A 15704-nucleotide genomic window follows, 5' to 3' on the forward strand; every position below is an offset into this window, starting at 1 on the left:
CTCCTGGAGATGGTGCAGCGGCCCCAAAACTGCAGGGCGAGTGGCATCGACACTGGGGTCCCAGATCCACCCACTTCCTGTCGCCCTGATGGTGAATCCTCGAGCCCCTTGCAGAACACGGCTTGCTGTGCGGATCTGTGGGTTCCTCTGTCTGTCAGCACTGTGGTCCCTTCCCAGTCATCCCCACCATATGTATGGTGCGCTGGGCACCCCTCCTGGGGTGTGGGCTCCATGAGAAAGGCAAGCAGTGACAGAGACAGAGCCCGCACCTGTGTCCACTGCCTGCATGTTGACTGAACGTGCAGTGGCATCCTTATTTGCAGAGCCCAGCCGGGAAGAGAGAGCCCTGCAGGTCAGCCACAGAGCCCTCGGCTAAGTGGCAGGTACAGGACGCTAACAAGCAGGAATAAGAAGTTGTGACAGTCAGGGCCTCAGCCTGAGTCCAAAAGCCTGAAGATTCAGTGTGCAGATGAGCGCAGAGAGAGGAGACTCCTCCCTTCTTGTGCAGTGTCTGCTCATTTGTCCATGTATCCAGCAGACTCAGCCATCATACCACCTGCCGCCCTGCTGCTGTAGCTAAGGGATGGGACAGGCATGCATCCCCGCCCACGAGGAATCTACCGCCCAGAACAGACAAGACATGAACGATAAGTAAAGTACTTAGCAGGTCAGGGTCACAGCACATGTAGGTTTCAAGGGCACTGCTGTTTCTAAAGTCCCAAGTTAAATGCCCGGCCCCGTCCTTCTGACTGTGAGACTCCTGGACGTCCTGGGATCTCCCAGCCCCTGTCCCTTTGTCCACAAAATGAGCATTAGCGTGGCCCAGAGGGATGAGAGGGGCCAATGGGAATTGTTTCCCATGCAAGAGTGTTCTGTTTTGACCTCTTAAGTGTCCACTTTAGGCACCCCCAACATAAAGAGAAATATTTTGAAAATGATTTGAATTTTTAACGACAGAGTGTATCTATCCCTGGTGTACGTTTGAACAGTGTGGGTGCTCTGTGTGCCAAAATGCTGAGCAAGGAGTGCTCTGATACAGGGGACTTTTGTATGGCATGAAGTTGTCTCAAGAGAGAAGAAAATCAAATAACCATGTTTTCACGACTCAAGCAATGCTCATGAGAGTCGAAAGTCTGGTGGTGATTTCTCATGCTGTGTTTTTTCCTTTGAGACTCTGATGCCCTCGGAAGCCCACGGCGCACTCAGCTCCCTGTTGAATGTAGTCTCCAGGCTCAACCACCTGCTTGCCAAAGCCGGCCACGTTCTGGAATACCTCCCCAAATTTCTCCACGCGTATAAGATCACCACCTTGCTGGACATGCCCGACTTACAACAGGTATGTGTTTGCTCTTGGCCCCTAGGGAAAAATTCAGGGTTGCTGTGTCTTGGTGTTTGCTGCTTTTGTCTGTATTTCTCTTTCATCTAATGTCTAAAGTCTGCGTGTGGGAACAAAATATAGGAAAAGGACTACCTTCCCTGGTCTGGTGGCAACAGGACGGCAGTAAGACCAGACGTCTCCCTAAGAACTGGGGGACAGGGACTTCTTTGACCTGCACGCACTCACGCGGTACGTGGGGATAGCTCACAGATTGTCTGTGAAGTCAGAAATCACTAAACTGAGTATCAGCACAAACAAGATTCCAAGGGCCTGTTTAACTTAATTCTGAGAGGGAACTGCTCTCACAAACCTTCAGACATTTATTTACATATAAACAATTGGCTTACAAAGTACAGATAATTTGCTGCACACACAAATATAGACTCGAATGTGGTCAGCGGCGTGATGCTAGCTTTTGCCCGGACACTGTCTACCAGGAGGGGCTGCGTGGCGAGAGCAGATGCTTGGGGACACGCAGAGGCCCAGGTCAGGGTGGGGGCGGACAGCAAGGGGCTCGGCGGCCTCGGGCAGGATGGCGCTCTGCCTGCAAGCTGATATGTGATGTAGACAGCTGTCAAGTATCTGGGTAACCTGGCAGTAGGGACGCACTTGAAGACCATTAATTAGTTGGAGCAAGTGATAGCTTATGGATCGATCACTTATCACCAGACAGACGAGGATTTGCTGGTGCACGCGCGTGTGTGCGTGTGCATTTGTTTCCATGACAGGTTTACAGGCCAGGAAAATCACCGCCTGATCTACTAAGTGTTTCAAGGTCAGAGACGTTCGAAGCAGAGACTGCGTGCTTGGACTTGTGGAACATCTTGGGTGTTGAGGTGGAGAATGGGTTCCCTTCCAGAAGTCTCCGCCATGTGTTGAAATGCTGCTCTTGGGGCGCCTGGGGGGCTCAGCGGGTTAAAGCCTCTGCCTTCAGCTCAGGTCATGATCCCAGGGTCCTGAGATCGAGCCCCGCATCGGGCTCTCTGCTCGCAGGGAGCCTGCTTCCCCCTCTCTCTCTGTCTGCCTCTCTGCCTACTTGTGATCTCTGTCTGTCAAGTAAATAAATAAAATCTTTAAAAAAAGAAATGCTGCTCTTTTCCTCGTGTTCTCAGGCTCCGCAGCGCGGTCAGTCCAGAAGTTCAGCCTTTGGTTCTTTCCAGTTCGTCATGAAGAAGGTTTGCAAGGATCAAGCATCATTCTTCAGTGGCTCTAACTCATTCATTAACTTGCCCAGAATTAACGAGCTCCTGGGAGGGGACAAAGAAAAATTCAACATTCCTGAAGATTCAAGTAAGACGACAGTAATTTATTGCATGCGTTGAGATTTGTTTGTGTCTTGGCCGTTAGCCCTGGTCTGTACAGAACATTCTGTGTGAAGGTGGGCGCACACTGGCAAAGAATTGTCTCCGTCCTCTTAGCTCTACCCCTCGCTTTCCCTAAGGCCACCATACGCTGCCCCAGCAGGTGGCTTTGGAAGCCCCCAGCACCCATGTGCACGGGCCCATCGTCTCTGGCGTTGCCGGGGAAGTTATACCGGTATTTTTTCCACATCATGGATGGGACCACCATGATCAGAGATGAAATCACGTGGCCAAAGAGGCATAACTTGTTGGGGGGTGGGAAACGCTGACCTGTCCAAACCCCAAACCCTTGCCAGCATGTTCCGTCTGCCTTCCTAATTAGAACGTGTCCACCAAGAATGGCCGGGAGGTCCTTTGCCACTGAGCCTCATAGAAGACAGATTTGGAGGAGACCATATACATTTCTCCTTGTTGTAGGGCATAGGGGGTTTGCAGGGGCCAAAATGGTGGTGCTGGTCTCCGTGCGTGGACTCCTCACTGGTCCAGGTTAGCCAGGGGTCTGGGCTTCAGGGTTCCAGTCTTTTTAAAAGGTTTGCCTGAATGCTGTTGCTAGGACTTCTAATACAATGTTGAACAAGAGCGGTGAGAGTGGGCATCCTTGTCGTGTTCCTGATCTCATTGGGAAGGCTGCGAGCTTTTTCCCATTGAGGATGATATTTGCTGTGGGTCTTTCATAGATAGATTTGATGAAGTTCAGGAATGTTCCCTCTATCCCTATACTTTGAAGCGTTTTAATCAGGAATGGATGCTGGATTTTGTCAAATGCTTTTTCTGCCTCTATTGAGGGGATCATGTGGTTCTTCTCTCTTCTCTTATTGATTTGTTCTATCACATTGATTGGTTTGTGAATGTTGATCCATCCTTGAAACCCAGGGATGAATCCCACCTGGTCATGGTGGATAATCTTTTTAATGTGCTGTTGGATCCTGTTTGCTAGGATCTTGTTGAGAATCTTGGCATCCATATTCATCAGTGATATCGGTCTGAAATTCTCCTTTTTGGTAGGGTCTTTGCCTGGTTTGGGGATCAGGGTAATGCTGGCTTCATAAAAAGAGTCTGGAAGTTTTCCTTCTGCTTCAATTTTTTGAAACAGCTTCAGGAGAATAGGTGTTATTTCTTCTTTGAAAGTTTGGTAGAATTCCCCAGGGAATCCATCGGGTCCTGGGCTCTTGTTTTTTGAGAGGTTTTTGATCACTGCTTCAATCTCGTTACTAGATATCGGTCTATTCAGGTTGTCAATTTCTTCCTGGTTCAATTTTGGGAGTTTATAGTTTTCCAGGAATGCATCCATTTCATCTAGGTTGTTTAACTTATTGGCATATAACTGTTGATAATAACTTCTGATGATTGTTTCTACTTCCTTGGTGTTAGTTGTGATCTCTCCCTTTTCATTCATAATTTTATTAATTTGGGCTTGCTCTCTTTTCTTTTGGATTAGTGTGGCCAATGGCTTATCGATCTTATTGATTCTTTCAAAAAACCAGCTTCTAGTTTCATTGATACGTTCTACTGTATCTCTGGTTTCTACCTCATTGATCTCTGCTCTAATCTTGATTATTTCCATTCTTACATGTGGAGTTGGTTTGATTTGTTGTTCATTCTCCAGTTCTTTAAGGTGTAGAGACAGCTGGTGTATTCTGGATTTTTCAATTTTTTTTGAGGGAAGCTTGGATGGCTATGTCTTTCCCCCTTAGGACCGCCTTTGCTGATTGCTCAGCCGGGATAATCTTTTTGATGAATTCCAAGTCAACTGATTGGGGACCTTATTAACATCTTCAGAATTCCTTTATGGTGCCTGTGTGACCTACTGAGGGGGGTGGCGTCTGTCATTCACAAGTTCCGTCTGCAAGTCAAGGTGTGAAGTCCATCTGAGGGGTGAATTAGCATTCTGCCTACCACCTGCTCCCCAAATATATATTATCAGTTACAAATTATGTATTATATACTGATATATATTTATTTAATGTAAAAAATAGGTATTTAAATCTGTGTTTATGTATAGCATGCCCGGGATGGATAGAGTGTTGGTTGGACTAGGGAAGGAAGGAGCATGGCAGTTTGCAGAGCTGGAGATGTAGGATAGAGCCATGTAGCAACGACCTCGCAGCCACGTCAGACACAGTGTGTCAGTGTGCTCATCAGCTAATGGGTAATTTGGATAGCTGCCAAATATAACTTAATTTGGCAGTATAAATACATTAATGTTATTAATATTTGATAATTTTTGTTGTCTACTTCTCTAATTCCCATTTTTTTCTTGCATTTGAGTTCCTTGAGGATTTTTTATTTCCTCATCCAATCTGATCATCCAATCATCCATCCATTCCTCCACCCACCCATCAACTGATCCATCCATGGATCCGTCTATCCATCCACCCATCCAACCCTCTCTCCACCCATCCAATGATTCATCCGTTCATCTGTCCATCTATCTATGTACCCAACCATCGATCCATCTGTCCATCCATCCCCACCCACCCATTCATTGATCCATCCATCCATCCTTCCATCCGTCCTTCTGTCCATCCATCGACCCATGCGTCCATCCTTCCATCCTCCATCCATCCTCCATCCATCCACCCACTCAACCATTCATCCATCTAGTCATTTGGCTACCATGGAGGACCAGTCCTTCTTGGTCCTTTCACACGTTGTATTTCTAGTGATTGTCACTCTGAGCATAGACAATATTAGTACCCTCCTTTTCCGCACGACATACTGGAAGCTCAGAGAAGGTTAAGTGACTTAAACAAGTTCACACAGCTCTCAAGTGACAGAGGTCAGGATTCCTGTTTCAGATTTCTTGCTCTGTACCTATATATGGTTGTGTCTTTTCTGAAATGAAAATGATTACTGTTTAAATTATGCTTATAAAGTGTAACTTTAAAACATATCAGTGAGAGCAATCTCTAAAAGTATGGTTTAAAAACTTATTATGTTGTCACACTCTTAATTATATCTCAGGGGATTCTTTCTATCAGTTTTATTGTACTTGTTGAATAAAAAGAACTGTTTTTTTCTTTTCAAATGGAGAATTTGAAAAGATGAAATTAATAGTGGAGATAATCACAACTGCACTATTCGTATCTTGGGTGTCAAGAATCATGCTGTTAAAACTAAGATATCTCCACCTTAGATGTCTGCTGCAGGGGGAAAGAACAAGCTGAAGTATTCATCACTACCTTAAAACCTTACGATATTTTGGAGCTCTGGGTGGCTCAGTCAGTTGAGTGTCTGACTCTTGATCTCAGCTCTCGTCTTGATCTCGGAGTCGTGAATGTAAGCCCTGTGTTGGGCTCCACACTGGGCATGGGGCTGCTTAAAAAACAAAAAACAAAGACAAACCATACAGTGTTTGGTTCCTACTAATCCTCATGGTGGTGGAGGCTCTACCCTCACTGGGTACCTATTCAGTTAGGTCAGTCGAGTCAACCTTGGATTGAAACCAATTATCATCCAGCAATGTTGATCCCCTACCTTGAGGGGACTAGTGTTTGGGTGAAAACAAGGTGATTTAATATATTAAAAGCAGGAAGGTAAACACTGCTGTGTAGACGCAGGGAAGAAAATTCAGTAGCAATATATAAAGCTAATTTCATAGGAAGAATCTAATTCTGCTCCCAATCCTGTAAGTGTTGATGATTTTCTACCTTAGAGATCAGATGCATTTCTCTCTATTACTATTGGCAGGTGTCTTTGTCACAGTTAGTGCTCTTCGTGATGGCTTAGTTTGCATATGTGAAGGTCACGCTTCCCTTTCTTTGCAATTACTGAAATGAACATGTTATCTTGAAATTTCTCATGAGCTGAGAGGTGCTAAGGACAGCAACAAGAAACTTATTCTCGAATTTACTGCCCAAATTCAACCGTGGCATGAAAAACATATCCACATCACCCGTTGGAAAGTGAGCCATCATGGATATGTAGACGAGTGTCACTATTAGCAGGGGCATCCTGTATCGTGAGTAATTTTTTTTTCTTGTAATTGTGACAGCACCATTTTGCTTGGACCTCTATCAAGAAATTCTGCAGTCTCCAAATGGCGCTTTGGTGTGGTCCTTCCTAAAACCGATATTACATGGAAAAATACTGTACACACCAAACACTCCAGAGATTAATGAGGTCATTCAAAAGGTGAGTCTGGGGGCACCTGGGTGGTGCAGTGGGTTGAGCATCTGACTCTTGGTTTCGACTCAGGTCATGATCTCAGGGTCATGATATTGAGCCCCGCATCAGGCTCTATGTCCAGCAGGGAGTCTGCTTGATTCTTTCTCCCCCCCCCCAAAATAAATAAAACAAAAATAGTGGAGTCCAAATGAGTGAGATCTTATTGAGCACACAGGCACAGTAGAAAGAAGAGATCTTTAAAGATAGCGTAACGTTCTACAGATTGGACTGCATAACGTTTCGTGTGGGGAGTATGGTTCACCTTGGCCTCTTCCAGCTCCCGTTGTCCCCCAGGTCACTGTCCTAGAGGACACGCTGGGGCAGGACGTATTATTCGGAGGACAACTAGACAGAAAGGCAGGCTGTTCCCTGGGGTGGGAGGAGAACATGGGGGACAGAAGCTAGTCGGTTTGGCGTGGGGCATCTGTTAAGGACAGTTAAGGACGAGTCGGACCCGATGTATTTGTGGTCGTGGCCTGGGCCAGTTTGATTGTGAGGCTCTGTCATTCTCACTCTGCGGAGGAGAAGCTCGGGTAGGGGCACAACCAGATTCCCTGGGAGCAGACATCACGGGGTTCTGCTTGGTTTTCCCTCTGGACCTTATGTAGCGCCCCACACCCGTGCGCTCTCGGGCGTGGGATTCTTCTTATCGGTGCTTTCTTTTCCAAAGATGTGCTGTGGTTTGTGTTTTGTTTTTGTGCCTCGTGGTGGCTTGTAAGGAAGTCTGCAGCCTCCTTTCAGGGACTTCACAGAGGACAGACATGTGGGTGATCTGATCCAACTTTCCCACCTGGAAGAGGAAACCCCGAGTTCCCCCGATGATCCATGTTCAAGCTCCAAGGGGCACTAACTTGAAAGTGCAGGAGTCGGCGCTGGTGTGTGGTCACGGGAGCCGTGGTGTTCATCTTGGTCTGTCTGGCTTTTGCACACCCCGGGGCCGTCCTGTGGGGTCACAGTGGAGGGCGACCCGTGGCTCTGTCCCCCCGTGAGAGCTCTGGGGCTGCAGGTACCCCCTGCTCTCCGAATGTCGCCAATAACTTCTGTTTTGGTCTTGAAAATATCACTTGACAGGGGTGTTTACGGAAATCCTCACTCTCACAGCGAAACGGTATTAATCTAGATAAGCACCAGGAGTTAGTTTCTCCAGCAGGCCTCCAACAGGCCTGCGGCAAACAGACTCCCTTCCTGGTTAAGCTTTCAGTGGTCTCCGAAGAACTTCATAGGAAACGACTCTATATCACAGCTCTCTTGTAAATTTCAATTTTTATTTTGTTATTTTTAAAGGATTTTATTTATTTATTTGACAGAGAGGACACAAGCAAGGGGAGGGGCTGAGGGAGAGGGAGAAGCAGACACCTCACTGTGCAGGGAGCCCGATGCGGGACTCGATCCCAGGACCCTGAGATCATGACCGGAGCTGCAGGCAGAGGCTTCACCGACAGAGCCACTCAGGCGTCCCTGTAAATTTTAATTTTCAAAAACAAGGGGGTGCCTGGCTGGCTCAGTTGGAAGAGCACGTGACCCTTGATCTCGGGGTCCTGAGTTCAGGCCCCACATCAGGCGTTGAGATTACTTAAGCAAGTAAAACATCAAAAAAAAAAAAAAAAAAGAAAAAGAAAAGAAACGTGAAGGAATTTTTCTCTTGGAAAAAAAAAAAGAATAAATAAGCCCTGAGTTTCTTAATTGATTATATGTTATCCATTAGTGTTATGAATAACATATATATGATAGTGTTGCATCTCGTACTGTGTTCTGTGATACAATGGTTAGCATGACCCCCTCTGACCCTGGAGAGCCCACGCTGCTGTGGGGAAGAGAAGACAAGGGAAGGGGTGGTTTAGGTGTAAGAGGAGGGATTCACTCAGCGTGAGAGGTGGGCAGCTTCTCGCCGGAGAGGCAGGGCGTGCGGGCCTCCATCAGCCGGCGGGGGCCGCGGGTTGGCCAGGACACGGGTGCGGGGAGGGGTCGAGCCCCGTGCAGCCCGAAGACGATGAAGATTCTCGAGAAACCAGAGATTTCCCTGATTCTGGATTACCCTGTTTCAGACTTCATAGGCACTCGCAGGAGCTGGTATCTTTTTCACGCATCCCACGCGGCTCGTGACCTGGCTCGGCGATATCCTGGTTTTGTACTGATAAGGCTAACTTCACTTTGGCGGTCGGCCTCGGCGGCTTGGTTTCATGAAAGCTGGATCCAGTCACGAGACCCTTGGTGTAAAGTCCCACATGGGTGGGAGACCCTGGAAACTTTGCCACTTGGGTAAAGGGAAGCTACATCATCTGTAGGGTACAGGGCTCCACGTTGCAAATTACTTAGTCCTCTGCGTTTTGTTCTATTACGCAGAACTGCCTACAGTAGCCACATGTGTAGGAAAAAGTGTAAGTTCGGGGGGTTCAACTTCTGACATGGAGGGCGTCACCAAGAAGCACGGTAGTGGTAAGAACAGGTGTGCCCTCGGGCAAGGCTGGGGATCGCCCTCCCTGTCCCGACCTTCTGTGTGACCTTGGGCTTATCCTATAGACAACTCTTTCTCCACCAGCAAAAGGGAGGCATGAGGGAGATCGAGGATTTCCCGTGGGAGATCAGTCCCCGGGGCCCTTCCCATGCCCTTGCCTACCTGGGCTCCCCGGGGGTTGCTCCCCCGCACCGAGCGCTTCCCTGACCCCAACAAAACAACGGCTACAATTTCTAGGGAGTACTCAGCTCCTACTAAATGGCATTTAGGCGGGAATCCACGGTCTTTCCGTGTTATTATCCAAGCGGTGCCAGTCCATCAGTATCCTCCTTTAACTTTGTGTGTCAGCCTTGTGTTTGGTCTTGGCCCCGGGGAGATGCCAAATTAAAGAACGGTGTGAAGACACCACGTGAGCTTTAGGAGAGTTTAGAAAAGTAGAAAGCACAGATAAAGGAACTAGGGTGGGTTTCCAAGAATCAGAAGCATCCTGGGAACGGCATCAGCAGCAAAGCGTCCCTCCCCAGAACGTTGTCTGACTGCTTGTGCTCATTTCCCTTTTGTCTATCGAGCTAAGGGGGGCTTTCTCGCAGTGCGTGCGGTCTGGAGGGCTGGAGAAAGAATAAGGATCAGAAACAATATTTAGAAAGGGGGCAACTAATGTAGGCCTGAGTCTTCTCTACGAATACGATCTCTGAAGGACGCTCCGCCATTGTTCGCCGGGGACCTGGGGAGGGCGGACGTCCCCTGAGGAAGGAGACAGACGTGGTGGAGGCCCCGGGGGTTCTCAGCTGGGATGGGGCCTGGTGATGTTCTCCCCAGAGGACCGGGAGCAACGTCTAGAGACATCTCTGGTGTCCCAACCAGGGTGGAGGTGGGGGAGGGGAGCTATGGGCACCCAGTGGGTGGAGGCCGGGATGATGTTAGGCTCCCCGAAATGCACAGGACAGCCCCCACTGTCCTGGGGGAGGATCGTCTGGTGCAGAATGTCATGGGTGCTGAGGCAGAAAAGTTTATCTAGAGAGGGTGGGAGCCCAAGGAGAGAGAGGGACAGAGGAGGGGCGGCCTGTCCGGCACCTGGTGATGGGGCTGAGCAGGAGGGGCTGTGGGCCGAGGGGAAGCCAAAAGCAGAGAGCACTTGGCCTTCACCTGTGTGTCTCAGAACCGTGGTGGCCCGAGCAGAGAGGTCAGGCGGGGGGCAGACCTGAATTTGTCTCTTCTAGCATCAGGGGAAGGAAGCCAGACTTTACTGATGTCTGTGTCCTGAGCCGAGGTTGGTGACCTGCCGTGTACCTGCTCCTGCAAGGGGCAAGGGGGCCTTGGTGCCAGCATGGCCTCAGCCCTGCTGTAGCTGGACGGCCTGGGCCGAGGGCCCGGGAACAGGAGTTGAGAGGAGAAGTGTGTGTATTCAAATATGCCAGAGACAGAGTAAACTCTGCCCTCCCTGCACCCCCGGGTGCCCTGTCCCTCATGATGGCACTTGTGCTCGGGCGCCCGTCCGCCGTCGTCTTGCCTGAGTTAGCAGGGGTGAGCGTGGTCAGGGAGCGTGCCCTGCTGCGGTCCTCACTGTTCCTTATCCACACTTGGCCAGGCCCCTGCCACAGACCATCTCATTTCCCCTCAAACAACACTGGAGGGAGGTACTAATTATCCCCATTATACAGACAGGAACACAAGGGCTTGGAGCAGACTTGAGGCATAGCTGGTAAGAGGTGCAGCTGGAAATCGACACCTCTGTCACTTTCAAGTCTGCGATATGCTGCCTGTCCTCGATGGCCCATACGCAGACTCTGTTAAACAACAGAGACCGATTCTGTCCCAGTCCTGGAGGCTGGGAGTCCACGGTCACAGTGTGGGCAGGGTCGGTTCTCCGGGGCGCGCAGATGGTCGTCCGCTGTGTCTGCATCCTGATGTCCTCTTCCTATAAGGACCCCGCTCATAAAGGCCCAGCCTGTGATATCATGTTAACTTCATCACCCATCTCAAGACCTGATCTCCAAACACAGTCACAAATGCTGAGGTCCTGGGGGTTACGGCTCTGGGAGGGCACGATCCCGTGCAGAACATTGCCCCTTTCTTTTGCCACTTGAACATGGAAATGTGTGGGACCATCGAGGACACTTGCAAGCTCTGTCCTTCGGGTTCTGTAGCGGGTTCTGGAATCGCATGGAGGATAGGAACCCAAGGGGGGCTGGTTTGCTGATAACTGTGTGAACATGGGGCTCGATTCTGTGAAACAAGCCGGAGATCCCCAGAGACCAGCCACAGGGCCACTCATCTGTGTCACCTGGCCCTGGGCTCTCACAGGAGCTCTCCCCTGACCCTGTGGCCCATGAACTCGCTCCCCAGGGCAGGGTCCCACCTGACTTGTCTGCGTCACCTGCAGAGCCCAGCACAGTGTGATAGCCAGACGTTGCCTGGTAGGAAGTCTGCACTGAAGTTTGCAGATCCCCCTTCTCAGGGCCTGTCAGAGGAGGAGAAGATATGGTTCAAAGTGTTTTTGTAATTAAAATGCTTTCCCTAAATGTCAGAGCTAGTGCTCGTCCATGTCCCCGGGGTCCCTAGAGACCTCTGTCAGAGGAACAAGAACGTCTTTTTGATTGTGACGGTAGTTTGCTCCGAAGTTGCTGAAGCAGACACGAGGCATGTCTATCCTGTGGGTCCCACTTATTTGAGCCTGAGTGAGTTTCTGGAGCCCAAGGGCAGCCTGCGACTGCTGGCGTGGCTGGCGTGAATGGTGTGGCTGACGTGGTCGGCATGGGCGCCAGCTGCTCTGGGATGGAGAGCCAGACCTAGCGTTGCAGGTGTCCCAGGGTGTGAGCACTCTCCGTGGCAGGGCTCTGGGAGTCTGAGACAGGGAGCCAGCCCACCTGCTGACCGTGGCCGCTCTGTGGTCCTCATGGGGATCTCCACCTCAGACGCGGTGTCAGAGCCTTGGCGTCCTGCCTCGACCTCCCCTGGAGTGCTGGGGTCCGCTCCTGTAGCTTCTCGCCTCTGTCAGCTCTGCAAGCCTCTAGTTTTTCTTTTGTTAAATATGAGGCTGTTGTTAAAGCTAGTTTTCGGTGTTTGAAGTGATCTTGACATAAAAAATTGCGTTATCTTTTCTCCTTAGTGTTTTTTTTCATGGCGTGTGTGTTTTTGCTGTTTTCTGAGACGGTGTTCATCTGGTTAGTTTGCAGTGTGTCAGTCAGGGTCCAATCAGAAGGAAGAGCAAGAAGGGATTTGTAGGAAAAGTGAGGACCGTAGCAAGACCTTAGAGTACTGGGGGGTTGGTTAGGGGTATGAAGGGAGCTCTGAACAATGCAGCATCAGCAGTCCAGAGCCTGGGGCTGGTAGAGGCATTGAGGGAAGGCAGGGACCACCCTAGAAGTGGCCTCCCCACGAGGAACAGGGTCCAGACCCCACTGGGAGGAATGCAGCTGTGGCCAGCTGGAGGCAGAGGTCTCCAGGGACCCACTGGGGGTGCCAGGATCTGCACTGTGGGTGCAGGGAAGCCCTCTGCCGGGCACTCTGCAGACTGCACCAAGGCCTGGCCGCCAGGGGAAGTCATCGCGGAGATGCAGCCCCCTGGGAGGGACGGGCTCTTCGACATCTACTGGGCAGCAGGAAGGAGGGTCCTGGGGACATCATCTGCTCTCGTCCGGGCACTGGGGGGCATGTGCTGGCTGGGAGGCTCCCCTGTGCCTCATCCTGCCAGGGGAACGCACCATGGTCTGACTCATTTCCTTGTTGAGACTTTCTGCTGTGCAGTTTGTTTCAAGACAGTTTGTAGTAACTTGTTGAAGCACTGACGGCTGCTTTCAAATACTTTGCCAGATCATTCCAGCCTCGGGTTTGTCTCAATATCGCCATTGGTTAATTGCCCTTCTTAATCAAGGTGTGGTTTTTTGGTTCTTTGTGGGGTGGTTCATCTTCTTTTTCTCTCTTTCCTCCTCCTCCTCCTTCCCCTTCTCCTCCCCCTCCCCCTCTCCTTCCCCCTCCCCCTCTCCTTCCCCCTCTCCCTCCCCCCCCCTCCTCCTCCACCTTCTTCTTAAGTTATTTATTTACGTAATCTCTGCACCACCATTGGGCTTGGATTCACGACCCCAAGATCAAGTGCTCGTCAGACTGAGCCTGCCAGGTGCCCCGAAGTCATTTCTTCTCACAATTTATTTCTATCAGTCTCCTGCTGCTTCCCTCAGATTTGTTGTGTTACTGTGATATGTTGACTAAGTTTCACTTTTTAATTAATAACAAATGTATTTGCATCTGAATTTTGGTTTCATCCGGTATGCTGTTATAGCTAACATTTGCACAATTTCTTAGATGAACGTGTCCTAAATAATGTCTATAAGTCAGGAGTTATTTGTGATATCTAAACTTTTTAAACCTGTTTCTTTTAAACAGTGTCCACACCAGCCTTGGCTAAAAAGTTCTAATTTCATAATATGCACCTAAATGATTCCTATAGTTTGAGAATTTACTGCATATCGCTTTCAGTACAGTTTTCTTGGGTATTTGAAAAGTGAGGGTATATATGCACACAGACAATAAATTAAGATATTTGAACTAATTTAAATTGCAATAATATAGAGAAGTTTATACAAACACAAAACACATTACATATGTAAACATACGTCTGCATTTGGCTGTGTGTGTGTTCTCTATTTGTAGGTTTAAGATTTTTAGATCTTCCCCTCAGTTAGGCCACCCAACGTCTGTGTACATGTGTGGAGTCCGACTGTGTGGGACGTGTGTACTGGGCATCTGCTATGGGCCAGGCCTGGCCGCGAGACACCGGAAGGTCCATTTATTTTAATATCACCACATCCACGACCCCACTTTTCTCAAAGCTTGAAGCTGACCGTTTAAATAATTTGGGTAAGAGCATGCAACCGATAAGCAGCAGAGCCAAGGTTTCCACCCAAAACAGGGCTCCATTTGCTCGACTTGATTTTTCAAGGACTCTCCTCCTGCTCTTACGAAGGCTTAACGTCACCCACTGTTCAGTCTTGTCAAATTCCTCCCTTATTTCTAGTCCTTTTGACTTCATGTATTTTGGTGATATGCTCCTGAGCCCATAAATTTCCATTTTTTTTTCATAATAAAACAAGCTTTGTTCTGTTTATTCACGAGTTTTATCGTGGCGGCTGTTACCATTTCTAGCTTTTTCGGTTTTGCTTGATATTTAAATATTTTGTTTTCAGTGCAGTGTAACAATCCAGTTGGCCTTTCATAGTGTTGTCCGTGCAATAGATCATAATCTTAAATGAGAAAAGAGTTTTTTGGGGCTCCTGGAGGGCTCAGTCAGTTGAGCGTCTGACCCTGGGTTTTGGCTCAGGTCTTGCTTGATCTCAGGTCGTGAGATCGAGCCCCGAGTCAGGCTCTGTGCTTAGTGCAGAGTCTGCGTGAGATTCTCTCTCTCCCTCTGCCCCTCCCCCTCTATACGCACATGCTCTCTCTCTCTCTCTCAGATAAATAAATGAATCTTCAAAATAAAAAGAACACAGTTTTGTGTATTTTGTGCATAGCTATATTTTTAGCACCTATACCTGGACGTGGCTTACAGACATGCCGTAAATACAGATACTTATTGACTAACTTAACAAACTGGGTCTGAAACCCTTTGAATTGGATGTTTGGACCTATTCAAAGTTATTGTTGTGAGTGGCAAGTTTAGAGTTATTGTTTAATTCTCTGTTACAGTTTTAAAATGTACTTTTGTTCTTGTGGTTACCTTTCTCCCCCTCTTTTTTAAAAATAGTTTTTATTTTTAGGGACACCTGTGTGACCCAGTCGATGAAGCGTCTGCCTTCAGCTTGGGTCATGACCCCGGAGTCCTGGGGTCGAGTCCCACACTGGGCTTCTTGCTCAGAGGGGAGTCTGCTTTCTCCCTCTCCCTTTGCTGCCGCCCCTGCTTCTGCACGCACACACTCTCTCTCTGTCAAATAAATAAATAAATCTTTAAAAAAAAGATTTTATTTTTAAGTCTTCTCTATACCCAACGTGGGCTCGAACCCACAATCCCAAGATCGAGAGTTGCCCACTTTGTGCCAGGGCCCCTCCCTTCTGTGTTTCAATGCTGAGCTTCCCTCTTACAGTGAACGCCGAGAGCCCTTCTGGCTCACTGGGGTGGGAGCTCCCGCCTCCCTGCCCATCTCCGTGCCCGCCCTTCGCCCCCTCCGTCGCTGATGGAGCTTACTGTTCTAAAGATTATCATCCCATTAACTGGCATCATAATCATCAGCCATTGGGGCTTCTAATTTCAAGTATAACCTTCCCATTATAACCTTATAATTTTCACAGTTCTTTTCAAGAATTATCATGGGCGTCTGGATTAAACTTAGGACTTTGTTAGCTACTATTT

The 15704-nt window shown here is 48.8% G+C and overlaps 1 protein-coding gene across 1 annotated transcript in view; it reads left to right on the forward strand.

Moving 5' to 3' along the window:
* ABCA13 (ATP binding cassette subfamily A member 13) overlaps positions 1–15704 on the forward strand; it is a gene marked incomplete at both ends in the record, with an annotated part of 337321 nt that overhangs the window by 105773 nt on the left and 215844 nt on the right. Inside the window, 3 exons of the mRNA XM_080818179.1 lie at positions 1172–1336; positions 2509–2668; positions 6734–6873. Of these exons, the coding sequence (XP_080674305.1) occupies positions 1172–1336; positions 2509–2668; positions 6734–6873 (465 nt within the window). The remainder of the gene's footprint in view (positions 1–1171; positions 1337–2508; positions 2669–6733; positions 6874–15704) is intronic.

The sequence above is a fragment of the Martes martes genome (genome assembly GCF_963455335.1).
Source record: "Martes martes genome assembly, chromosome: 11".
Classification (NCBI taxonomy): domain Eukaryota; kingdom Metazoa; phylum Chordata; class Mammalia; order Carnivora; family Mustelidae; genus Martes; species Martes martes.